Source organism: Oryctolagus cuniculus, chromosome 2 (assembly GCF_964237555.1).
Source record: "Oryctolagus cuniculus chromosome 2, mOryCun1.1, whole genome shotgun sequence".
Classification (NCBI taxonomy): Eukaryota; Metazoa; Chordata; class Mammalia; order Lagomorpha; family Leporidae; genus Oryctolagus; species Oryctolagus cuniculus.
Window position 1 is genome coordinate 178,581,761 of NC_091433.1, and position 16,866 is coordinate 178,598,626.

General features: G+C 45.1%; 1 protein-coding gene across 1 annotated transcript in view; it reads right to left on the reverse strand.

Annotated features, from left to right (window-relative positions):
- UBXN2A (UBX domain protein 2A) overlaps positions 1-16,866 on the reverse strand; it is a 55,196-nt gene that overhangs the window by 27,132 nt on the left and 11,198 nt on the right. The window contains exon 2 of the mRNA XM_008254795.4: positions 5,219-5,273. Coding sequence (XP_008253017.1) covers positions 5,219-5,259 — 41 coding nt within the window. The 5' untranslated portion in view covers positions 5,260-5,273. The remainder of the gene's footprint in view (positions 1-5,218; positions 5,274-16,866) is intronic.

Genomic DNA, 16,866 nt, shown 5'->3' on the forward strand with positions numbered 1-16,866 from the left:
ATATGCTGAGAGGCAGCAGATGATGGCTCAAGCTGCTGGGTCCCTGCTACCCATGTGAGAGAACCAGACTGAGTTTTGGGCTCCTGGCTTCCCTCTGGCCAGCATGGGCTATTGTAGGCATATGGGCAGTGAACCAACAGATGTAAGATCTCTGTCTCTGTTTCTCAAATAAAATTAAAATTAAGTAAGAAATTTAAAAGATGCCCATGTCCCATAATGGAGTACCTGGGTTCAATACCTGGTTCTGACTTCCTTCTAATGTGCACCCTGGGGGGCAGCAGATAATGGCTCAGGTAATTGTGTCCCTGCCTCCCACAAGGGAGACCAAGACTGAGTTTCTGGAGACCAGATATAGCCCTGGCTATGGAAGGCGTTTGGGCAGTGAACCAGCAGATTAAAGATCTCTGTGTGCCATACACCTACAGCCAACTGATCTTTTATAAAAAAGTCTTTAAATGTTTATTTCATTACTTGAAAGGCAAAGTGCCGGAGATGAGAGAGAGATCTTCTGTCTAGTTTACTGGTTCACTTTCCAAGTGCCTGCCAAAGCCAGGAGCCAGGAACTCAGTTTGGGTCTCCTAGTGGGTTTTAGGGACGCTAGTACTTGACGCTAGTACCTGTTGCCTCTTCCAGGAGATGCATCAGTAGGAAGCTGCAATCAGAAGCAGAGCATCAGAGCAAGGACTTGAACACAGACACTCCGATATGGCATACAGGCATCCCAAGCAGCATCGCACATAACTCTGTGCCAAGCACCCACTACTGATTCTTGGTAAAGATGCTACGGAACACACACCAGGAAGAGGACAATCTTTCAATAACTGGTGCTGCGAAAGCTGGATGTCCACACAGAGAAGAATGAAACTAGACCCCATCTCTATGTACAAAAATCAATTCAAAATAAAATCTAAATGTAAGGCCTGAAACTTGGAAATTACTAGAACAGGGAGATGCTTCAGGACACTAGAATGGGTGAGGATTTTTGGGCTCAGATTTCAAAAGCATAGAAAACAAAAGCAAAAATAGACAAATGCGATTTGATCCATCTAAAGAGCTTCTGCACAGCAAAGGAATCAACAGAGGGAACAAAACCTACAGAACAGGAGGAAACATCTACAAGTGATGCATCTGACAAAGGTTTAATAGCCAAATTATATAAGGAACTCAAACTCAATAGCAAAATACAGAAATAATACAATTAAAAATGGGCAGATCTAAACAGACACTATTCAAAAGAAGACATACAAATAGCCAAGAGATGAAAAAAAAAAAAAAGCTCAGGGGAAAGCATTATGGCACAGTGGCTTAAGCCGCCATGTGAAACAACTGAACCCCATATCAGAGGGAAGGTTGGAGTCGCAGCTACTCTACTACCAACCCATCTTCCTGCCAATGTACTCTGGAAAGAGGCAGATGACGACTCAAGTGCTTGGACCCCTGCCACCCACATGGAAGACCTGAATGGAGTTCCTGGCTTCTGGCTTTGCCTGGCTCACCCCCAGCTATTGCAGGCGTTTGCAGGCGTTTGGCGAACCAACATATGGAAGATCTCTCACCCTGCCTTTCAAATAAATAAGTAACTCTTCAAATAAAAAGACCCAAGTTAAAAATAACATTTGCTTGGTGTAAGGAATTTCTAAGTATAAAGTATAAACTTTCTATCCTCTCTGATGGGTTGCAATAAAAGAAAAGTACAATACAAAAGAAGTATTTCATCTCAAATAAATTAGAATAAAATATCTATGATATGAACAACAAACTTTGTACCTACTTTTTATTGAGTGCCTGATACATGAGTGACAACACTATGCTAAGTGCTTTCTTTATATACTCTACATAATTCTCAAAAAACCTTTCTGGTAGGTAGTGGTTATGTCCCTGTTTTATAGATAGCGATGATCAAATAGTCTACCTGGGGCCTGCTTTGTGGGGTAATGGGTAAAGTCGTTACCTACAACCCCAGCATCCCATATGGGTGCTGGTTTGTGTTCTAGCTGCTCCACTTCTGATCCAGCTCCCTTCTAATGGCCTGGAAAAAGCAGAAGATAATGGTCCAAGTATTTGAACCCCTGCTACCCATGTGGGAGACCTAGGTGAAGCCCCTGGCTTTGGCGTGGCCCAGCCCCAGTCATTGAAGCCACTTGGGGAATGAACCAGCAGATGGAAGATTTCTCTCTCTCCCTGTATCTATCCTTCCCTCTCTAACTCTTTCAGATAAAAATAAACAAAATTTTTTTTAAAACAATCTACCTTAGTTGTCCAGGCCAGAGAGGTCAGACAAGGTAGAAATGAGGTTCAAAGCTAGGTTTCTCTGGCAAGATGGACTAACAAGAGGCCAAGAAGATAAAAGTTATTTAAAATTCTTCCTGGCCGGCGCCGCGGCTCACTAGGCTAATCCTCCGCCTTGCGGCGCCGGCACACCGGGTTCTAGTCCCGGTCGGGGCGCCGGATTCTGTCCCGGTTGCCCCTCTTCCAGGCCAGCCCTCTGCTGTGGCCAGGGAGTGCAGTGGAGGATGGCCCAGGTGCTTGGGCCCTGCACCCCATGGGAGACCAGCAGAAGCACCTGGCACCTGCCTTTGGATCAGCGCAGTGCGCCGGCCATGGCAGCCATTGGAGGGTGAACCAACAGCAAAGGAAGACCTTTCTCTCTGTTTCTCTCTCTCTCTCACTGTCCACTCTGCCTGTCAAAAAAAAAAAAAAATAATAATAATAAAAAAATTAAAAAAAAAAGAGAACAACAACAAAAAAATTCTTCCTTAACAGAAGTAATGTGTGAACAGAAGGTTGTCATTTTTTTTTTTACAAATAACAAAAAGATTTGGTAACCTCAGTAAATCTGTTCAAAATTTAATTCAAAAATTGTTTCAAGATATAGTACTACTGTGTTTTTACTGAGGTAGTCATACACAATTAAAACTTACTTTCTCAAGGCAGGTGCTGTGGTGCAGTGGGTTAAAGTCCTAGCCTGCAGTGCCAACATCCCATATGGGCACTGGTTCGAGTCCCAGCTGCTCCACTTCCAATTCAGCTCCCTACTAATGTGCCTGGAGAAGCAGCAGAGGATGGCCCAAGTCCTTGGGCCCCTGCACCACATGGGAGACCCGGAAGAAACTTCTGGCACCTGGCTTAGGATCAACTCAGCTCTGGCCATTGTGGCCATTTGGAAAGTGAACCAGCTGATGAAAGACACACACACCCGCCGCCGCCCAGACTCTACCTCTCTCTGTAACCATTTCAAATAAAATAAATATTTAAAAAACTTACTGGGGCTGGCGCTGTGGCGCAGTGGGTTAATGCCTTGGCCTGAAGCGCTGGCATCCCATTTGGACACCGGTTCTAGTCCTGGCTGCTCCTCTTCTGATCCAGCTCTCTGCTATGGCCTGGGATAACAGTAGAGGATGGCCCAAGTGCTTGGGTCCCTGCACCCACGTGGGAAACCCAGAAGCAGCTCTTGGCTCCTGGCTTCGGATAGGCACAGCTCCGGCCGTTGCGGCCATCTGGGGAGTTAACCAGCAGGTAGAAGACCTCTCTCTCTGTCTCTACCTCTCTCTGTGTAACTCTGTCTTTCAAATAAATAAAATAAATCTTAAAAAAAAAAACTTACTTTCTCTGTCAGTGTAATAGAATTAAAAACAAGGAGCAGACTAGCATGTGGTACAGTGGGTTAAGTTGTCACCTGTAATGCCCGCATCCCACATAAGCATTGGTTTGAGTCCTGGCTGCTCCACTTATGATCTAGCTCCCTGGGGACTGCGCTGTGGCACAGAGGGTTAAAGCCTTGGCCTGAGGCGCTGGCATCCCATATGGGTGCCGGTTCTAGTCCCGGCTGCTCCTCTTCTGGTAATCTAGCTCCCTGCTCATGCTCCTGGAAAAGCAGTGGAAGACAGCCCAAGTACTTGGGCCACTGTCACCCAAGTGGCAGACCTAGATCAAGTTCCAGGCTCCTGGTTTCAGCCTGGCTCAGTCCTAGATGTTGTGGCTATTTGGGAAATGAACCAGTAGATGGAAGGTCTGGGTCTGTCTCTTTCTCTCTGCCTCTCCATAAATGCCTTTCAAATTAAAAAAAAAAAAAAAAAAAAAAAATAAATCTTAATAAATATAGATAGATAGATAGATAGGTAGATAGATAGATAGGGTGCTGGCATTGTGGTATAGCAGGTAAAGCCACCTCCTGCAATACTGGCTTCCTATATGGATACCAGTTCATGTCCTGGGTGCTCCACTTTCAATCCAGCTCCCTAATAATGGCCTGGGAAAAGCAGCAGAAGATGGCCAAGTATTGGGCCCCTGCCACCCACAAGTGGGAGACGTGGAAGAAGCTCTTGGCTTTGGCCTGACCCAGCCCTGGCTGTTGCAGCCATCTGGGAAGTGAACCAATGGATAGAAGATTTCTCTGACTTTCAAATAAATAAATAAATAAATAAATAAATAAATCTCTTTAAAAAAGAAATATATGGGGCCTACACTGTGGTGTGGCAGGTTAAGCTGCCATCTGAAGTGCCAGCATCCCATATGGGTGCTGATTTGGTCCCAGCTATTCCACTTCCAATCCCTTGGGAAAGCAGCAGAAGCTGGCCCAAGTGCTTGGGATCCTGCACCCATGTGGGAGACCTGGATAAAGATCCTGACTCCTGGCTTCAGTCTGGCCTAGCCCTGACCATTGTGGCCATCTTCCAGCAAATGGAAGACTTCTCTGTTTCCGCCTCTGCCTCTCCCTCTCTGTAATTCTGCCTTTCAAATAAATAAATAAATACATAAATTTTTTTTAAAGAAAATATAATAAAAGTGAGAAAAATACTAGCCGGCGCCGTGGCTCAATAGGCTAATCCTCCACCTTGCGGCGCCGGCACACCGGGTTCTAGTCCCGGTTGGGGCACCGGATTCTGTCCCGGTTGCCCCTCTTCCAGGCCAGCCCTCTGCTGTGGCCAGGGAGTGCAGTGGAGGATGGCCCAGGTGCTTGGGCCCTGCACCCCATGGGAGACCAGGAAAAGCACCTGGCTCCTGGCTCCTGCCATTGGATCAGCGCGGTGCGCCGGCTGCAGCGGCGGCCATTGGAGGGTGAACCAACGGCAAAGGAAGACCTTTCTCTCTCTGTCTCTCTCTCTCACTGTCCACTCTGTCAAAAAAAAAAAAAAAAAAAAAAAAAAAAAAAAAAAAAAAAGTGAGAAAAATACTAACAAAAGTATTAACAAAAAATTCATAGTATGAATTAACTTACCATTCTTCTTTTATACTTTCAAGGTTATCTACTTCTTTCATTCTCTTTTGTCTTACTGTAAAAATAAACAAAAGTTAAAATTATCAATTTGATATTTAAAACAAATTCATTCCTATGTATGTATCAATATTCTTTGACAGTAATCATGCAATCCTAAAGTAGCTAAAAAGAAAGAAGTGATCAAACTCAAAGCTGTCATTTTCATCTTTAAATAAAGTACTAGTAAAAAGTAAATTTGAGTTTGATAATCTCAAACTTCCTAAAACTCATAATGAAGAAAATGATATGACCTTTAACAGCAATCAAAATATATGAACTATTTCAATCAATCTCTAACTTAAAGTAATAAAACAGCAAATAAATATATGGTCTAATCTCATGAGTCTTTGGGGAGAAAAGTTGACAAGTTATCTATATATTACAGAACATTCATATTTTTGAACCTGATCTTCCACATTGCTGAGAAACAGAGTAAGAATTAAATTATACACACAAAGTTTGTCCATCACAGCAATGTGTTAGGAAAAACTGAAAATAAACTACATGTCCAATGAGTCATGGTAGGAGAGATTCTTGATGGGATAATATACATCCCTTAAAAGTAATTTGGGGAAGGGTAAGGCATTTGGTGCAGAGGTTAGGATGCCGTTTGGGTGGCCAGCATTCTATGCTGGAGTATCTCAATTCCACTCCCTACTCCACCTCCAATCCAGCTTACTCCTGCTGTGCATCATGGTAGGCAACATGTAATAGCTCAGGTGCTTGGATTCCTGCCACCCACAAGGGGACCCAGATTGAGTCCAGGCTCCTGGCTTTGGCCTGGCCCAGACCTGGCTGTTCAAGGCATTTGGTAAGTGAACTACCATCTGTAAGATTTCTCTTTGTCTCTGCCTTCCAAATAAAAATGAAAATAATTTTTTCAAAAAAGTTAGTCAAAGAAGGTTTATAAGTAAAAGCTGAATCAAGAAACATACAATCAGGGCCAGCATTGTAGTACAGCAGGTAAATCTGCCACCTGCAACACTGGCATCCTGTATGGGTGCCAGTTAGCTTTCTGTATGTTCCACTTCTGATCTACCTCCCTGCTAGTGGCCTGGGAGGGGCAGCAGAAGATTGCCCAAGTGTTGTGGGCCCCTGCCACCCACATGGGATACCAGGATAAAGTTCCTGGCTTGGGCCTGACCCAGCACTGGCCATTGTGACCATCTAGGGGAGTGAACCAGTATATGGAAGATTTGTCTCTGTGACCCTTTCAAATCAATCAATCAATCAATCAATCTTGGAGGGAGGGAGGGAGGGAGGAAAAAGTAAAAGGCAATTTGAAAATGGTAGGCTGGAACCGGGGTTGTGGCATAGCAGGTAGTTAAGCCACGGCTAGCTACACCAGCATCCCATACCAGACTGACAGTTCTAGTCCTGGCTGCTCCACTTCCCATCCAGCTTCCTGCTAATGCACCTAGGAAGACAGTGGAAGATGGTCCAAGTATTTGGGGCCCTGCCACCCCTGTGGCACTGTTACTCTGCTGGTAGGAATGTGAAATGTTGTAGCTGCCAAGGAAAAGAGTTTGGTGGTTACAGCCATTATTCATAAGAGTCAAAAGGTAGCAAAACCCAAATATCCATCAACAGATGAACAAATAACCAAAATGTGGTATATACAAACAATTCAGCTATAAATAGGAATGAAAATCTAATACATGCTACACCATATATGAATCTTGAAAACATGATGTCAAATGAATAAGCTAAATACAAAAGGACAAGTAAACTATGATCCAGATACATGAAATATCTAGAAAGCAGAACAGAGGTTATCAGGGGTCCGTGGGAGAATGAGCAATTTTTGCTTAATGGAAACAGTTTTTGTTTGAGGTGATCAACATGTCTTGGACAGGGGGCCAGTATTGTGGTACATCAGGCTAAGCTGCTGCTTACAACACTGGCATCCCATATCGGTGTCCTGGATGCTCCACTTCTGACCCAGCTTTCTGCTAATGATCCTGGGAAGGCAGCAGAAGTGGGCCCATACACTTGGGTTGCTGTCATCCATGTGAAGACCAGGACAGAGTTCATGGTTCTGGGCTTTTGCCTGGCCCAGATCTAGCTGCTGCAGCCATCTGGGGAATGAACTAGCAGACAGATTTGTCTCTGTCACTCTGCCTTTCAAATAAATAAATCTTATTTTTTAAAAAAGATTTATTTTTATTTGAAAGTCAGAGTTACAAAGAAAAAGGAGAGGCAGAGGCAGAGGCAGACACACACACACACACACACAGAAAGAGAGAGGTCTTCCATCCAGTGGTTCACTTCCCCATTGGTCACAATGGCTGGAGCTACACCAATCTGAAGCCAGGATCCAGAAGCTTCCTCCAGGTCTCCCACGCGGGTGCAGGGGCCCAAGGACTTGTGCCATCTTCCACTGCTTTCCCAGGCCATAGCAGAAAGCTGGATGGGAAGTGGGGCAGCCAGGACTCGAACTGGCACCCATATAGGATGCTGGCACTGCAGATGGTTGCTTTACCTGCTACACCACAGCATCGGCCCCAATAAGTCTATCTTTAAAAAAAGCCTTGGAGGCATAAGAACTGTGGTGCTGGCATCCTGTATAGGTCCTGGCTACTCCACTTCCAGTCTAGCTCCCTGCTGATGGCCTGGGAAAACAGAAGACGGCCCAAGTGCTTGGGCCTCTGCACCTACATGGGAGAACCAGAAGAAAATCCAGCCGTTGCGGCCAACTGGGAGTGAACCAGAGGTTGGAAGACCTCTCTCTCTCTGCCTCTCCTCCTCTCTCTGTGTAACTCTTTCAAATAAAATTAAAAAAAAAAAAAAAAAAAAACAGCTTTGCTCCTGATTCTTTTTTTTTTTTTTTTTTTTTTTTTTTTTTTTTTTTTTTTTGACAGGCAGAGTGGACAGTGAGAGAGAGAGACAGAGAGAAAGGTCTTCCTTTGCCGTTGGTTCACCCTCCAATGGCCGCCGCGGCTGGCGCGCTGCGGCCGGCGCACCGCGCTGATCCGATGGCAGGAGCCAGGAGCCAGGTGCTTTTCCTGGTCTCCCATGGGGTGCAGGGCCCAAGCACCTGGGCCATCCTCCACTGCACTCCCTGGCCACAGCAGAGGGCTGGCCTGGAAGAGGGGCAACCGGGACAGAATCCGGCGCCCCGACCGGGACTAGAACCCGGTGTGCCGGCGCCGCTAGGCGGAGGATTAGCCTAGTGAGTCGCGGCGCCGGCCTGATTCTTGCTTCTTAATAACGCACACCCTGGGAAGCAGCAGATGATGGCAAGCACCTGGGTCCCTGTCACTCTTATGTGAGGTGTGGACTGAGTTTCCAGCTGCTAGTTTCAGCCTACTCCAGTTCCAGCTAATATGGACATTTGAAGAGTAAACCAATGGATGAAGTACTCATTCGCTTGCTCTTTCCCTCTCTTTCAAACAAAACAAAAGTCTTTAAACTAAAAAAGGTCAATATATAAAGAATTAAGTATAGAGAATAAAAAGGCCAGCTAACAACAGTCAACATATATGAACAGACTTTTTAGAGAAGAGCAAATGGCTCTTAAACACATCTGTATGGAAAGATGCCCAGTTTTACCAACAATAAGAGAAATATAATGGAAACTATATTATGATGACATTTCACACATATCACATTGTCAAAAGTTCACAAGTTTTGTAACATACTTTTTTCCTGAGGCTATGGAGAAAAATTCTCATCTATTATTACTGGTGGGAATCCAAAATGGTGTAATTGCTAGGAAGAATATGGCAACAACTAGCAAAACTACACATGCATATGACAGTCTCTTGTTAAACTTTGTTAGACTCCTCTGAGCCATCATCTCAACTAGGTCAACCTCTCAACCTTAGGCTTACATCTCCATCCCTACAGAGTCCAATTTTAGCAAAAATCCTTAAGCCAGTTTACCCAAAATCCACCCTTTAGTCCCCGATATCTTACTTTGGATAACCAATTGGTTTTCTGTCCTCAGCAACCTCCACACCCACCCCACAGGTGTTTGATCACTGTGGCCTGTCTTCAGTAAGGATCCTATTGTCTTATCCAGAGGTTTCCCCAAAATAATCTGCTGCTCAATGATCCCTCACCTTTCTCACTGATTAAATTTCCATTTGTTCATACTGTGTTCAGAGTTGAGTCTAATCTCTCTTCTCTACTGCAAAATTCCACTGCAGTGGACCCTGCACCCATCAAGACAAGCCCTTCAACTCTGGAAAAAAGTCTTCCTTACTTTGCTTTAACAAGTATCACTGGGGGCTGGCGCTGTGGCGTAGCAGGTTAATGCCCTGGCCTAAAGCGCCAGCATCCCATATGGGCACCGGTTTGAGACCTGGCTGCTCCACTTCCAATCCAGCTCTCTGCTGTGGCCTGGGAAGCAGTGGAGGATGGCCCAAGTCCTTGGGCCCCGCACCTACGTGTGAGACCCACAAGAAGCTCTTGGCTCCTGATAGGTGCAGCTCTGGCCATTGGGCCAGCTGGGGAGTGAACCATCAGATGGAAAGCCTCTCTCTCCCTCTTTGACTTTCGAACAAATAAATAAATCTTTAAAAAAAATCAATGGACTTTTTTTTTTTTCTGTAACACTATATAAGTTTAGAAACATGTAAATATTTTTGTATTTGTAAATATACAAAAGAAAATCCTTGACAACTGAAAGTAAAAATGAAACAAATGAGAGGAAGACATTTGGTGTAGCAGGTAAGACACCGCTTGGGGGCTAGCACTGTGGCAAAGTGGGTTAGGCCGCTTCTTGCAATGCCCACATCTTTTAATCAGAGCAATGATTCTGGCCCTGGATGTCCCACTTCCTATCTAGATCCCTGCTAATGCCCCTGGGAAAGCAGTAGGAAGGCAGTAGATGATGTCCCAAATACTTGGGCTCCTGTCACCAACATGACAGATGGGGATCTTGGCTTTGGCCTGACCCTGGCCCACCTCTAGCAGCTGCGTCATATGGGGAGTGAACCAGCAGATGGAAGATCTCCCTCTTCCTAACTCTGCCTTGCAAATAAATAAATCTTTAAAAAGCATACATATTTTATATTAAATTGCAGAGAGAGAAGGATAAAGATATCTTCCATCTGCTGGTTCATTCCCCAAATGGCCACAATGGCCAGAGCTAGGCTGATCCAAAGCCAGGAGCCAGGAGCTTCTTCCAGATCTCCCACATAGGTGCAGGGGCCCAAAGACCTGGGCCATGCTCCACTACCCTCCCAGGCACATTAGCAGGGAACTGGATAGGAAGTTGAACAGCCAGGACTTGAACCAGCACCAATATGGGATACCAATGCTGCAGGCCAGGACTTAAACCACTATGCCACAGCGCCAGCACCAAAAATATATATTTCAACTCTCAAATATGAACATCTATCTTACTTCCTTTCTTCCTTTTTCTTTTTTGAGATTTGTTTATTTGAGAGGCAGAGTTACAGAAGCAGAGAGGGAAAGACAGAGAGAAACCATCCGCTGGTTCACTTCCCAAATGGCCACAATAGCCAGAGCTGGGAGCTGGATAGGGAGTGAAGCAGCTGAGACTTGAACTGGCAATGCAGGTGCTGCAGGCAGAGGCTTAACCTACTACGCCACGGAGCTGGCCTCAAGAATGTGTTTCTTCTTCTTCTTCTTTTTTTTAATAAGATTTATTTATTTATTTATTTATTTGAGACGTAGACTTACATAGAAAGAGGAGAGGCAGAGAGAGAGAGGGCTTCCATCTTCTGGTTCACTCCACAAAGAGCCACAATGGCCAGAGCTGTGCGGATCTGAAGCCAGGAGCCAGGTGCTTCTTCCCAGTTTCCCACATGGGTGCAGGGGCCCAAGGATGCTGGCATCGCAAAGGATTAACCTATTGCAGCACAGTGCCAACCCAGAACGTGTTTCTTTCTTTTTTCTTTTTTTTAAGATTTATTTTTATTTGAAAGTCAGTTACACAGAGACAGGAGAGGCAGAGAGAGAGAAAGAGGTCTTCCATCCGCTGGTTCACTCCCCAACTGGCCGCAATGGCCAGAGCTGTGCCGATCTGAAGCCAGGAGCCAGGAGCTTCCTCTGGGTCTCCCATGCAGGTGCAGGGGCCCAAAGACTTGGGCCATCCTCCACTGCTTTCCCAGGCCACAGCAGAGAGCTGGATCGGAAGTGGAGCAGCCGGGTCTCAAACCAGCACCCATATGGGATGCTGGCGCTTCAGGCCAGGGCGTTAACCCACTGTGCCACAGCGCCGGCCCCAAGAATGTGTTTCTTAAATGCAAATACTTTGGGGCCAGCGCTATAGCATAGCAGGTAAAGCCACAGCCTTCAGTGCCGGCATCCCATATGAGCACAGGTTCGAGTTCCTGCTACTCCACTTCCAATCCAGCTCTCTGCTATGACCTGGGAAAGCAGTAGAAGATGCCCCAAGTCCTTGGGCCCCTGCACCGGCATGGGAGACCTGGAAGAAGCTCCTGCCTTAGGATTAGCACAGCTCTGGCTGTTGCAGCCACCTAGGAAGTGAACCAGTAGATGGAAGACCTCTCTCTATTTCTTTCTCTGTCTCAGCCTCTCTGTAACTCTGCCTTTCAAATAAAACAAAATAAAAATCTTAAAAATACTTCTAGGGGCCAGGACTGTGGTGTAGTGGACTAAGCCTCTTCCTACAGTGCTGGCATCTACTGGTTGCTCCACTTCTGATCCAGCTCCCTGCTAATGGCCTGGGAAAGCAGTGGAAGATGGCCCAAGTGCTTGGGCCCCTGCACCCACATGAGGGACTCAGAAGCAGCTCCTGGCTACTGGCTTCCGATTGGCCCAACAGCAGCCATCGCAGCCATCTGGGGAATGAACCAGAAGATGGAAGACTTCTCTATCTCTCCTCCTTTCTGTCAATAACTCTGCCTCTCCAATAAATATTTTTTAAATAAAAGCAAATACTGCTATTAAAAATGTTTTAGCATTTTTTAAAAAATTATTTATTCGAAAATCAGAGTTACACAGAGAGGAGAGAGAGAGAGCTTCCACCTGCTGGTTTACTTCCCAAATGGCCAGAAGAGCTGGGCCTCGGCCAGGCTGAAGCCAGGAAATTCAAGCAATGACAATTAGAAAGTGGATACTAGAAACAGTCTCTGCTCCTACTCCCAGTTTCCAAAGTATTTGGGGCCATTGAGGATCAAGCTGTAGCTCTTCAATGGCTACAGATCAGTTTCCTGTAGCTAATGAAGCTGGGCCTGTAACCAGATCCCATTTGACTGGAAGCACTAAATCAGATCTAGCCATATCCTACTTGTTTAGAGTAAAGTCTGTCATTAACCAGAATTTAACAAGAGAATAAATCTTAACAATATTTGAATATTGGAAATACCATCCAGGAAACTGGGATGTAGACTTGGAGTAATGGCCACAGAAGAAATTCACAACGGCAAACTAGAACCAGTTGTATTTGTCATGGATTAAAATGGAGGACATGTGAAATCTACATGGTGCTAAACAGATTTTCAGGAAATTAAGATGAAAGAGTTTGCTCTAGAAAATATACTAGCACTAAAAAAAAAAAAAAAAAAAAAAAAGCAATTTACTGGAAGGAAGAAAGAACTCTAAAAAAAAGAAAAATTAATTAAAAAATTTTTAAAAAATACTAGCACTAAAAGTTGCTTTAGGTATCTATTATTTTTAGTATGAATTAAATATAAACTGATAGTGAGTTTATTACTTAACCTTGTCATGAGAAAATTCTGAGCTGTTCTAAAAGACAAGAGGAAAATGAAAGGAAGGAAAGAGGAGGAACTACATCGGGCAGAGGGGTGAGTGTAGAGAATGGGAGAGGAGAGCACTTTCAACAACTTCCCCCAAAAATGGGGTGGGTGCCTAACCACTAGGCTAAACATCCACTCTAGTATGTGTATGTGTGTGTGTGTATATATATATTTTAAAGACTTATTTATGTATTAAATAAGTCACAGAGAGGCAGAGGCTTCCATCTGCTGATTCACTCCCCAAATAGACGCAACGGCCAGAGCTGGGCGGATCTGAAGCAGGAGCTTCTTCCAGGTCTCCCATGTGGGTACAGGGGCCCAAGGACTTGGACCTTTTTCTATTTTCTGAGGCCATAGTAGAGACCTGCATTGGAAGTGGAGTAGCCAGGACTTGTACCAGCGCCAATATGGAATGCCAACACTGCAGGTGGTGGCTTTACCTAGTACGACACAGTGCCGGCCCCTCAAGTGTGTATTTTGATTATTGATCTGGAAGAAAAGTAAGCCAAGACCATTTAAAGGATGTGAAAAGGGTAAGAATGAGAATGCTAAAATCCTATCTGTCTCAATAGGAATGCAAAAGGCAATGTTCAAATTACTCAAAAATGTACACATTGTTTAGAAACATAGCTGTAAAAAATAACAGAGTTCAAAGAAGATGTTTAAAGAAAAAGGAGTGGGAGGGCTGGCGCTGTGGCACAGTGGGTTAACACCCTGGCCTGAGGTGCCGGCATCCCATATGGGTGCTGGTTCTAGTCCCCGCTGCTCCTCTTCTGATCCAGCTCTCTGCTATGGCCTGGGAAAGCAGTAGAAGATGGCCCAAGTCCTTGGGCCTCTGCACCCATGTGGGAGACCCGGAAGAAGCTCTTAGCTCCTGGCTTTGGATCGGCGCAGCTCCGGCCGTTGCGGCCAGTTGGGGAGTGAACCATCGGATGGAAGACCTCTCTCTCTGCCTCTCCTCTCTGTGTAACTCTTTCAAATAAATAAATAAATCTTTAAAAAAAGAAAAGGAGTGGGATAATTTTTCAGTTTTAAGCCTTCTAACACTATTTTGTCTTTAAAAATTATGTATAAACATTACTTTTTAAAAAAAATTAAAAAACATTAAAAAATCATGAAATCCAGAAGTCCATGCCCAGTAATGTTTTTTCCTAAGATTTCTTACTTCAACTTCATATTTCTAAAACTAATTGCTTCCCCCCTTTTTTTTTCTGACAGGCAGAGTTAGACAGCAAGAGAGAGAGACAGAGAAAATTCTTCCTTTTCTGTTGGTTCACCCCCCAAATGGCCACCACGGCCGGTGAGCATCAGCCAGGTGCTTCCTCCTGGCCTCCCATGTGGGTGCAGGGCCCAAGCACTTGGGCCATCCTCCACTGCCTTCCCGGGCCACAGCAGAGAGCTGGACTGGAAGAGGAGCAACCAGGACAGGATCCGGCACCCCGACTGGGACTAGAACCTGGGGTGCCAGCGCCGCAGGCGCAGGCGGAAGATCAGCCAAGTGAGCCGCAGCGCCGGCCACTAATTGCTTCCCTTTAAAAAATGTCTAGGGTAGGTGTCTGGCCAAACAGTTGAGACAACAGTTAGGATGCCCACATCTCAGGGCCGTGCTGTGGCAAAGAAAGTAAAGCAGCTGCCTGCAGGGCAGCATCCCATATAGACGCAAGTTTGAGACCCAGCTGCTCTCCTTCCAATCCAGCTCCCTGCTAATGTGCCTGGGAAAGTAGGGGAGGATGACCCAAGTGTTTGGGCCCCTCAACCCACATAGGAGACCTGGATGAGGCTCCTGGCTCCAGCCTGACCCAGTTCCAGCTGTTGTTCTCTCTCCTTCTCTTGGGCCCCTGCCAGTCACGTGGGAGATCCAGATGAAGCTCCTGGCTCATAGTTTCAGCCTGACACAGCCCCAGCCATTGTTTTCTCTCCTTCTTTCCTTATCTTTGCCTTTCAAATAAACAAATCTTAAAAAAAAGAAAAGATGCCCACACCTTACACTGGATACCCAGTTCCAACTCCTGACTCTAGTTTCCTTCCAACGTAGACCCTGAGAAGCAGTAGAATCACTCAAGAAATTGGGATCCTGCCACCCACACGGGAGACTTGGATTAGGTTCTCAACTCCTGGCTGGAGCTGGCCCTAGCCATTGTGGGCAACTGGGGAATGAATCTGTAGATAGATTTAATTTTTTAAAGAAATTTTTTTAAAGATCTATTTATTTGGAAGGCAGAGAAAGGGAAAGAAAAATTGATTGATTGATTATATCTGCTGGTTCACTCCCCAAGAAACTACAGCAGTTGTAGCTAGTTCAGGCCAAAGCTAGTAGCCTGGAATGTTCCCATCCAGGTCTCCCAGCTGGTGGCAGGGGCCCAAGTGTCTAGGCCATCTTCCACTGCTTTTGCAGGCGCATTAGCAGTGAGCTAGATCGGGAACACAGAAGTTGGGGCTTGAAGTGGCACTCATGGGATGCTGGTGTTGCAAGCAGCAGCTTAATCCACTGTGCCAACATGCCTACCCCTGTCTTGATTTTGATCTCCATCTCTTTCTCTATCAAAGGAAAAGCAATGTGAATGTCTAATTGCTTCAAATATATGCACAGGATAGAGAAATATAAACATCTAGACATTCAGATATAGAAATGTTAACATTTTGGGGCCAGCATTGTGGCATAGTGGGTTAAGCCACCACCTGCAAAGCCAGCACTCCACATGGGAACCAGTTCAAGTCCTGACTGCTCCACTTCAGATCCAGCTCCCTAATAATGCACCTGAGAAAGCAGCAGAAGATGTGGGAGACCCAGATGAAGCTCCTGGCTTCAGCCTGGCCCACCCCAGCAACTGCAGATTTCTGGAGAGTGAGCCAGTAAATGGAGGATCTCTTTCTCTGTCTCTCCCTCTCTTTCTCTAACGGTGCCTTTCAAATAAACAAGTCTTAAAAGAGAGAAATATCAATATTTTTACTTATTTGCTTTACTAATGTTTATTTAACAAATAAAACAGTACTGATACAGTTGAATATTACTTAATTAAAAATATTAAAGGTTGGCATTGTGGCACAGTAGATTTAGTTGCTGCTTCTGACTCCAACATCCCAAATCAGAGCACCAGTTTGAGTCCAGGCTCCTCTGCTTCCGATTCAGCTTCCTGTTGTACACATGGGAAGGTAGCAGGAAATGGATCAAGTATTTGGCCCCTGCCACCCATGTCAGAGACCTGGATGGCACCTTGGCCCAGACCTAGTTGTTATGGCCACTTGGGGAGTGAATCAGTGGATGGAAGATCTCTTGATTTTTCTCTCTCCTGTCCCTCTTCTTCTGTCATTCTGCCTTTCAAATAAATAAATTATATTAAATGTTATGCTTTAAATATGTGCATTTTATTGTGTATAAGTTTCTGATAATATAGTGAAAAAACAAACTCATTCTCAGTTTATCCTACCACAGACTCACAACACAGATCACTTGTGACACCAGAAGTATATGGGTTTTCCTTCACACACCAAGCAAACAACTAATTCTGCAAAAGACAAATTCAATTAAATTCTGATACTTTGCATCAGATCTCAGAGATTGAGGGCTTAGTCCCTATGACTGCCCTCCATTCACTTTATATGCCAATTTTATCTGTGCTTCTAAACTAGATACTATAAATCAGTTTACACAACCCCTCCTTGGGTTCAATTTGCTTGGTGGCTCATAGAGCTCAAGGCAACAGGTTTACTAGTTTATTACAAAGGCTGACATCAAAGACACGAATGAAGTTATGCACAAGGTAAGTATGGGAGAAGGGGCACAGCGATTCCATGCCCCCTCTGAGCACAGCACCCTCTAGGAATCTCCAACATGTGCAGACTTCCAAAGGCTCCCCACACTCTATTCTTTTGGGATTTTTATGGAGACATCACTGCACCAGCATAACTGAAGCA